At 43.0% G+C, this 8,721-nt stretch overlaps 1 protein-coding gene across 1 annotated transcript; it reads left to right on the forward strand.

The window, feature by feature from the left end:
* Positions 1-1,020: 1,020 nt before the first annotated feature.
* On the forward strand, positions 1,021-8,282 carry FUT10 (fucosyltransferase 10 (alpha (1,3) fucosyltransferase)). The gene is made up of 4 exons (XM_010019578.1): positions 1,021-1,206; positions 1,929-2,214; positions 6,240-7,075; positions 8,032-8,282. Exons 1-4 carry the CDS (start codon positions 1,126-1,128, stop codon positions 8,254-8,256), a joined length of 1,428 nt encoding a protein of 475 aa, XP_010017880.1. The 5' UTR covers positions 1,021-1,125; the 3' UTR covers positions 8,257-8,282.
* The last annotated feature ends 439 nt before the right edge of the window (positions 8,283-8,721 follow it).

Below are 8,721 nucleotides of genomic sequence, written 5' to 3' on the forward strand. Positions count from 1 at the left end.
ACCTTCTTTCCATAGAAAACAAGCCTAAACCAGAGGCACATCTCTGAAAGAGGTCAGTTTTCAAACAGCAATTTATTAAATATTTTTGTGTATGTGTTTCTGCTTTCTGAGGTTTCAGAATACTCACACTTCAAATTTGACTCCTCTGAGTTGAGAGATAAAGCCTTTCCTTTCTCCCAGCCTTTTTTCTTTAAAAAATAGAGATGAAGCTGCAATTTGCACCTACTTCTGTTGTCAGGAATTGGGATTTCTACACAGTAGTATCCAGTATGCAGGAAAACAGTAGAGCTCTGTGAAAGCTAAAACAAGTGCTGGCTGGAGAAGGGGAAGAGTTATTTGAGGAGAGCTAGGCCAGCACAGATGTAAATTACAGGGGAAGTTTAAATACTTTTAGATTTGGAGAGAGTTCATGTGTGTGCTACACTGGTGAACAGAATCGCGGAATGGTTTGTGTTGGAAGGAACCTTAAAGATCACCTGGTTTCAACTCCCCTGCCATGGGCAGGGACACCTTCCACTAGACCAGGTTGTCCAAAGCCCCATCCAGCTTGGCCTTGAGCACTGACAGGGATGAGTGTCACTGTGGAAGACTGCAGTGTAGTAAGTCCCAAGGCCAGATGGATGTGTGCCTCTTCTACGGGCATTTTCAGGTCTTGCACAGCGAAGGAAAGTATTTCATCGTGCACCTGTTTGTGAGTCTGCTGAAAAGCAGCACAGTTTGCCATATAAAACTCAGGAAAATGGCTGCCTTCCCATCAACATCTCTTTACACTGACTGCAAGGATGAGAGGATGTGTGGCCCTGCTTAGAGTGGATACCCATACCAAGAATGACCAGGGAGAGAGTAGATGCCTGGGTCTGTGCATGAGAGAGCTATTTTGTGTGGGATGCGTTCTGGACACGTGGGTCAAAATGTGGCTCTGGCATGTTAAGAAAGCTGTGGGTAGACATCAGGCTAAGCACTGAGCTCGAGGAGTGCTCTTTATTGATGCTGTACCCTTTTTCAGCAGCAGTCACCATGAAGAGGAGCAAGGATGGAGTGGAAAAGCCCTGCAGAAAAGGCTGCAGATAAGCTGGCCTGCCTGATGCCTGGCTCTAACTGCTTTGGCATGCCTGGCAGTGCAGCATGATTAGGATGAGGAGGAAGAAACTGTGGGCATCTTGCTTCTGCTTTGGAGCAGCCTTCTTCCTTGTGGTGACACTCCAGGTACAGGGGCAAGGGGTGAGGGTATGCATGATGGCACAATTCTGGCAGATGAGAGAGAGCCCTGAGGGTGACAGACATTTTCCATGCAAGTCTGTGCTTTAAGAAGGGTGTTTAAAGAAACTCCGTGAGCAGCGTTGGCCTGGTGGTAATAGCTGATATGGTAATAGCTAGAAGTGGCATTGCCCAGAGAACACCTTTCTTGCATAGCTCCTTGGGTCCTGGAGGAATTTCTCAGGAGAGATGTACCATACCATGCCACGTTGCATTGCCTTCCTCCATCGCTGCCTCCTCAGTTCATGTGCTTGAACTCATAAGGTAGCAAGGCAAGGCTGGACATGGAAATAGTCCATGGAAATAGGCTGGACATAGGGACATGGAAACTTCATGGAATTTTTTTTACAGCTGATTTCCAGAGGAAACTTGGTTAGTCTCTCTTGTGCTTTTTTCCAGGGAGAAAGCAGAAGCTGTGTGATTAAATCATAGGTCATGTGGCCTTACATTGCTGTACAAAAATGTATTTCCCACCTCCTCCTTACAAATTCAAAGTTTCTGCTGTTCTGACATAAAATCCCCTAGATGGTGGTAACGGCAGTCACTGAGATGCATGCACTTCGATGGACAGAAACTTCACATGCAAACTTAGTGCTTGATGCTTAAACTCTGATTTGTCAAGCAGATGTCCTGGCTAATGACAGTGACGTGTTGTGTTTACTTCCCTGAAGGTTATCACTGAACTGAGCAATTCAGAGAATAAGGTGGCAGTAATCTCCGGTTTACAGAGTAGCCCGCTAAAGCCTGTGGAGAGATATGCTTTTCAGGTCGAGAAGCAGGAACTTCACAGCAGCTTCAAGGCAGAATCTGATGTAAATCACTATCCTATCCTGCTCTGGTGGTCTCCCCTGACTGGAGAGAAAGGGAGATTGGGTCAGTGCGGAGAGGATGTTTGCTTCTTTACTATCAACAAGACCTACCAGCACAATCAGATGACGAGAGCATTTCTGTTCTATGGTAAGGATTTGTTTCTTTTTAAAGCAGTAGCTTCCTTCCTACCCGATTGTTTTTCTTCAGAGACTAAATATTCTAGGTGGCAGTCACTGAAAGCAGAAAATTTACACAGCTCATTGTGCTAAACTTTGCCCGGTGCTGAACACCATCAGCAGAGATCCAGAGATGCACATTCTCTGTAAAATACTCTGAAAAGTGCCTGTGCATGCCTGTTGTATGACTGTTGCCTTGTCTCATGCCACTTTCCAATCACATGTTCTCCCTCTTTGAGGGAGAAAAGACGATTTCCTGTTTTAGCCAAATCATGAAAAAATAGTCTGAGATCAAGCCAGCTTTTTCCAGTCTTCTGGCTTGTCAACCCTAGCAGAGATTCTGCAAGGCCTTTACTGCCATTGTGCAAGTCTTCTGTTGTAAAATAATGCCCTTGCTGTAACTGTGCAACTTCCCTGGTCTTGGGCCAAGAGATTGCTAGCAGACTGTAAATGCAAAGTAGTGAAAGAAACCTATTGATTCTGCACAGGGAGCAGCAGCTAGTGCAGCCTTCTGAGCTGCTCTGGCTCTGCTGTTTCAGAAACTTCCACTACATGTACTGTAAAGTGAGTCTACAAAACAAAAAAGATGTCTCTTTTAAAAGTAGGCCTTATTTGTTAATTTTGTTATTTTTCCTCACACTATTGCTTTTCAGAGAAAAAGTGAATTTTAGGGAGGAAGAATAAAGCCAAAGCATTTCTGTCGCTGATAGATTCAGCTCTTTTGTGTGCTAGATTCAGAGTCCTGAATCTCATTCACTCAGTCAGGACACAGATGAACTGGAAATACAGGAAAGAAGGACCTTAAACTTGGTGGTTAACAATGAACCAGAAACTTCTTATCATTAATCTTTGCAGAGCTCCAAGTAGGTCAGCTTTGTCAGTTGATAGTACAGTGGTCAACTGTGAGCGCAAAGGAATAACAGCAAAGGAATAAGAAGTTGACCCAGTTAAAGGCAAGGAAGGCTGGGTTTGCATCACATGAAAGCAGTAAAGTCTGGTGGTTTTAGTCTCTGGTTGTTTCAGCATTAGAAGGACTACTCCTGTTCATTTTTAGCAGGCTTGTGGACATGCTTTACTTACTTTTAAAAGACTATTTATACTGTGCAAAAGACACCTAGTAGTTTTAAAATATTTTTTATAGTGATGCTGGCTATAAACTGTGAAAAGACAAGTGTCAAAATATGTGAAAATTTTACTGATTTTTAAGCCACAACAAATGATCTCACAATGCTAAAACCTGCAGGAACAGAGGTCATAGGTGGAATGGAAGGTAGAAAAAAATCATTAATCCGCACTCACACATGCACCCTCGATGCACTGAGCTGTGGGCCTGGAAGAAGGCAGATTTTAGTGTTCAGAATTTCCCTCTGAATAGCCTGCTGAGTGAAAACTTGGAACATCTGCATTTCCATGCTAATGTTGGATCAGGGCATAGTTTCACCTTTCAAAGAAACTGCATTAATGTTCGCCTTATATTTGTTCAGTGAGCTAGTCAGGAGAAGAATAATCCAAAGCTTAGGAAAAACATTATGCAAAAATATGAAGTACAGATGTTTTCCAGCAGTGGAAACTGCTTTTCTAGGACCACCTTCTTTTCTACTTTGTCAAGTGCCACTATCTCCTATCTGGAGCTGAGATGTGGCGTCCACTTGCTGCCTTTTGCCTCTGCTTTTGGGAGGGATTCCCAACTCCACCTTTTCAGTGTCACCTGTTTTACAGAGTTTTGTGTATAGTGTGAGCTACCAATGTCAGCATGAGCTGAATCTTGTGCCATGCTGTCAGAGCCTCAGGGGTGTTGTTCCTAAGGGAGGAGGATGTCCAGCTGTTCTGTGCTGGAGCATTGAGTCCTTGGAATATGAATCCTGAATAAAAGGTGTCTCCTAAGACGCAGAACTTCTCCTGACAGCATCTTTCTCATCTACACTTTGCCACATATCTAATATTTCCTAATTAATAGCTGGGAAGTTGAACTTGCTCATAACTGTAATCTTGTTATACTTTCTTTATCCCCTCATAAGCTCCTTTATTTCCTTCATCTCACAGGGTAGGGAACATGCTGATGTTGTCTTCCCTTTAATCCTTAAAAGCTTTTTGTCTTCTTGCTGGATTAAGATTGATTATGTGTTATATTACAATCTGTCATTCTGATGTGCTCTGATCTATAGTGCATTTTTCTTTTAAGTTTCTCTTTGCCTAATTCCTTATTTAGTAAGTTTTAAGTGTTGCACTTCTCTCTCTCTCTCTGTCATCCCTTTCCTTGTCTCATTCTTTCCTGCATTTTCCTTCCCTCCTCCCTGCAATACTACCTTAAAGAAGGAGCACTCTAGTGAGAGACAGAGCTGAACTGCTATGGTTTCGTTCCACAGTATTTCATTATTGACTGTATGCACTGCTGCTTCTTTTCTGGATATCACTTAGAACAAAGTGTTTTCAAAAACAGATTAGCCTGGTAAGCTTCTGACCTTCCTGTATCACTATAACATCAAAACCAGGGGCAGCAAATAGCATTTTTCAGTGAGCAGGACCATTTAGGGTTGATGGCTTGGGATGACCCTTCAATGGAAAATGGAAGGTCACATATTTAGTGGCCTTAAAAAAACCCACCTTGTGCTCTTGAAGAATCTTGCACTGTAGGAGGTTTTTATGTTACTGGCAGCTAACATCTGTCTTCACTGCAGCAGTGAAGTCTTAACGTTGGCTTTATAAAAGGTCATCCTTGGAGTCATCTTGGCAGGCTTGTGCAGCCACAAAGACCACTGGGCACTTCTTTCCTTCTTTATGTATTAGGTTTTAGACCAAAATTCTGTGTCAGACTTTTGCTAGCTCCCTCTCTTTTCCCCATCAGTGGTCTGAGGTCAAGGGTAGAACAGAGAGTAAAAAGTTGCGAGTGTGACTGGGATGGTAGAATAGCTTGTCCTAAGACAAGGGATTGTGGTGTTTTTGAAGTCAGCTGTTCACTGTTTGTTTCAGTTTATGAACCTCCCTTCTTGACGATACCAGTTAAAAGTTTTGTATGTTCAGTGCTTGCATTTAAGTTAAAAACAGATGCAGAAGTAAAACCCAGATACAGTTATAAGACAACGAGGAACTATTTTGACAGAAATTCACCAGCTTTGCATTTAATCTGCAATAAGGCCAGTTATGAATGTAGTACAGCAGTACTGAAGGGAGAGCAAAGGTCAGATTCACAAGCTGGTGTTTTGAATTCAGTTTTTCAGACTAGCCTTTGAGAAAAAGTTTCTAGGTTTGTCCTAAAGCTTTCAACACAGATTTCATAAGTTGTTCTGGAGGCTCCCTGTCCTCACAGGGAAGCACAAGGAGCTGCAGTCATCTGTTTTCAGAGTTTAGATATTGTTCTTCTTCTACTGTTGGCGCTAGTTGAAGGAGCTGTCTTCTGCCAGGAGCTACTTCTTTTATGTATCTGGTAGGCAGCTGTGATACATCACCTCTTAATTCTCTCTTTGACAAACTAAATAGATTGGCTTCAGAAGTCTCTGTAGTACAATGCCTTTCCAAGACTTGAAGTCATTGTAATTTTTCTCCTTAACCCTGTGTAATATTTTAGCATCCTTTTCATTGTTTTGCTACTAGAACCAAACTAAGTGCTGCAGTAACCAATAGGCAATACCATCTGCCTCCTATTTACAGAACCAGGGGATTATTAAGCATCTTATTAGTCTCATTTCAGTGCATTAAAATATAAAATTCCTAGTGAGCCTTTGAAATGAGAGGCCTTTAAACTTGCATGACCTGAAAGGAAACCATTTCTAATACTGACTACTGATCCCCATTCTCTAGATTCTTCTGTTGCCAAATTATCTGTCATAATACACTTCTGTCTTTGCCTGAATTGCTCTCTTTGCAATACTGCCTTATAATGTAATGAATGTGATTGTTGTAGGGCTGATATTAAATTAAAACTATACTTCCGTGTCACTGTAGTTCACATTGCATTATAGATAGGGGCAGACTATAACACAGTTTGCTTTTGCCTAGGTACTGACTTCAGTATAGATAGCCTACCTCTCCCTCGGAAAGACTATCATGACTGGGCTATTTTCCATGAAGAGTCACCAAAAAACAACTATAAACTCTTCCATGAACTGACCATCACCTTATTCAACCATACCGCAACCTTTAGCCGCCACTCTCACCTACCGCTGACCACTCAGTATCTTGAGGGCATAGAGGTCCTGAAGTCGTTGACATACATGATCCCACTGCAGGTGAAGAACAGCCTGAGGAAGAGGCTTGCACCACTTGTATATGTGCAGTCTGATTGCAACCCTCCTTCTGATCGGGACAGTTATGTGCGTGAGCTCATGTGTCACATTGAAGTAGACTCTTATGGGGAATGTCTGCATAACAGAGACCTTCCTCAGCATCTCAGAAGTCCAACAGCCATGGATGATGGGAACTTCTATAAAATACTGGCACAGTACAAGTTCATTCTTGCTTTTGAAAATGCTATCTGTGAAGATTACATCACTGAAAAACTGTGGCGGCCACTGAAGTTGGGAGTGGTACCAGTGTACTTTGGCTCTCCTAGCATTGTAGACTGGCTTCCTAGTAACAAAAGTGCAATCCTGGTATCCAGTTTTTCACACCCTCGGGAGCTGGCCCACTATATCAAAACACTTGATACAAATGATCAAGAATATGAGTCCTACTTGCAATGGAAACTGAAAGGGGACATTTCCAACCCAAGGCTGCTTACAGTGATGAAGGAACGCAAGTGGGGAGTGCAAGATATCACCCAGGACAATTACATTGACACCTTTGAGTGCATGGTGTGTAACAGAGTGTGGGAAAACATCAGAAGGAAAGAAAAGGTATGAGTGACTTTGTTGTTGTGTCTCACACAGGCTTTAAAATGGCATTTGGCTCAGATTTGTCCCAGGAAGTTTGGTTATCAGATTTCTGGCCAACCTGCAACCACTGGTATTGCAATGCCATTGGGTTGTGCATCCTTGTGTCAGAAGGTGTTGGCAGAAGATGTGAGTGCATGGCTAGAGCATATGTTTCTCATACTGCTGTGGTGCTTGAGTTCATACATATTGACCCCTGAGCTGGTGGTCATTTCAGCAGAAGGCTTGAATTGTTCAGGGAGGAGCTTTTTATCAGACTGCAGAAAGTAGTCTAACTTGCTCACTCACTTCATGTGACTCGAAATATTTAGAAACAGGTAACCCAGAGAGGTTGTGGGATCTCTGTCCTAGGAGAAGGCTCAACTCAGTACTGCCCTGGGCAATTAAATGTGATTTAACCTGTTTTGGAGATGGAACCGGACTAGATGATCACTGGAGGAGGTCCCTCCTGACTTAAATACTCTATGACTGTCTGGGTCTGCATATGTGTGGGTACATTCAAACCTGTAGTGACAACATCCCATTGTCTGTGGCCACATCTGGTGACTAAACATTGAAACATGAATGCTTAAGCCAGATTGTGTGTTTGTGAGAGGGATTGTGTGTGTGTTTTAAGATGCAAGCAGAATAAAATGATGAAAATAGAACTTCTTGCATTAGAATTTCAGTTTGGGTGGGTTGGTGCTGCTCATTTGCAGCCAGACCTGATCTGATTCTCAGGCTCTTGTCAGCATGACTGGCCTTGCCCTGGACACTTTGCGAAGAGCTTCCCTTCTGACATCCACAGGGACATGGCTGGAGCCTGTCGTGGGAAGGAAAATGTTACTGGCATGCTTTAGTAGTTTACTAATGGCATAGCACCTTCCTTCTCTGTCTGCCAGGGTCCCTGAATAACCCCTTTTATTTCTCCCCATTTCCAGGGACGACTGCCCCAGAGGTGGAAGGCTCAGGTTAACCATCTAAGCTGCCCCAAACCAGAAGCATTCTCGTTCTCATCCTCAAATCCTGGCTGGACTTCTCTCCATGAGATGTGGATACCAAGCTTTGAGCAATCCAAGAAAGAAGCCTGGGCACTGAGGCACCTGGTGGAAAGGAATAGGAATTTTACAGCTCAAGAATTTTGGATGCTTGTATTTAAAGAATAAACACAACAACCTGTAAAACAGAGTGAGCTTCTCAGAGGAGTCTGTGGAATTTTCTTTTGAGGGTGACCTTGTCATCAGTAGCCGTAGGAAGCAGACGTGTAAGACTGCATTTAGTGTGTTCAGTGCTCAAGGAATACTAAGGAGTGTTAAACACTAGAATCACCCTGCCAGCGATACGTGTACATACATAGATATATTTAAGAGTATTTATATTTCTATTAGTTGTCATTAGTTCAGATGTTTGAGCATTGAGGCACAAGTTGTCAAGGTTGTCAAACCTCAATTTTAAGCACACAGCTAATTCCCACGAAGTAGATGGATCTCCCTCCATCTTTAGATACATACCTGTATTCATAGCCTCAGGAACCGTTTTTCCAGCCCCGGACCCTCCTTGCTGCACTGATAACAGCAAGCTGGAGAGCACGTGACACCATTGCACCGGTACGGCTTCTTCGCTGCTTTGGA

This window comes from Nestor notabilis, unplaced genomic scaffold (assembly GCF_000696875.1).
Source record: "Nestor notabilis isolate BGI_N333 unplaced genomic scaffold, ASM69687v1 scaffold16018, whole genome shotgun sequence".
Taxonomy (NCBI): domain Eukaryota; kingdom Metazoa; phylum Chordata; class Aves; order Psittaciformes; family Psittacidae; genus Nestor; species Nestor notabilis.

Excerpts from the sequence above, each read along its gene's own strand:
- FUT10 (XM_010019578.1), top strand. The coding sequence starts at position 1,126 with ATGATTAGGATGAGGAGGAAGAAACTGTGGGCATCTTGCTTCTGCTTT. Across the intron at positions 1,207-1,928 it reads TCCTTGTGGTGACACTCCAG|GTTATCACTGAACTGAGCAA; the intron begins GTACAGGGGCAA and ends ACTTCCCTGAAG. Across the intron at positions 7,076-8,031 it reads ACATCAGAAGGAAAGAAAAG|GGACGACTGCCCCAGAGGTG; the intron begins GTATGAGTGACT and ends CCCCATTTCCAG.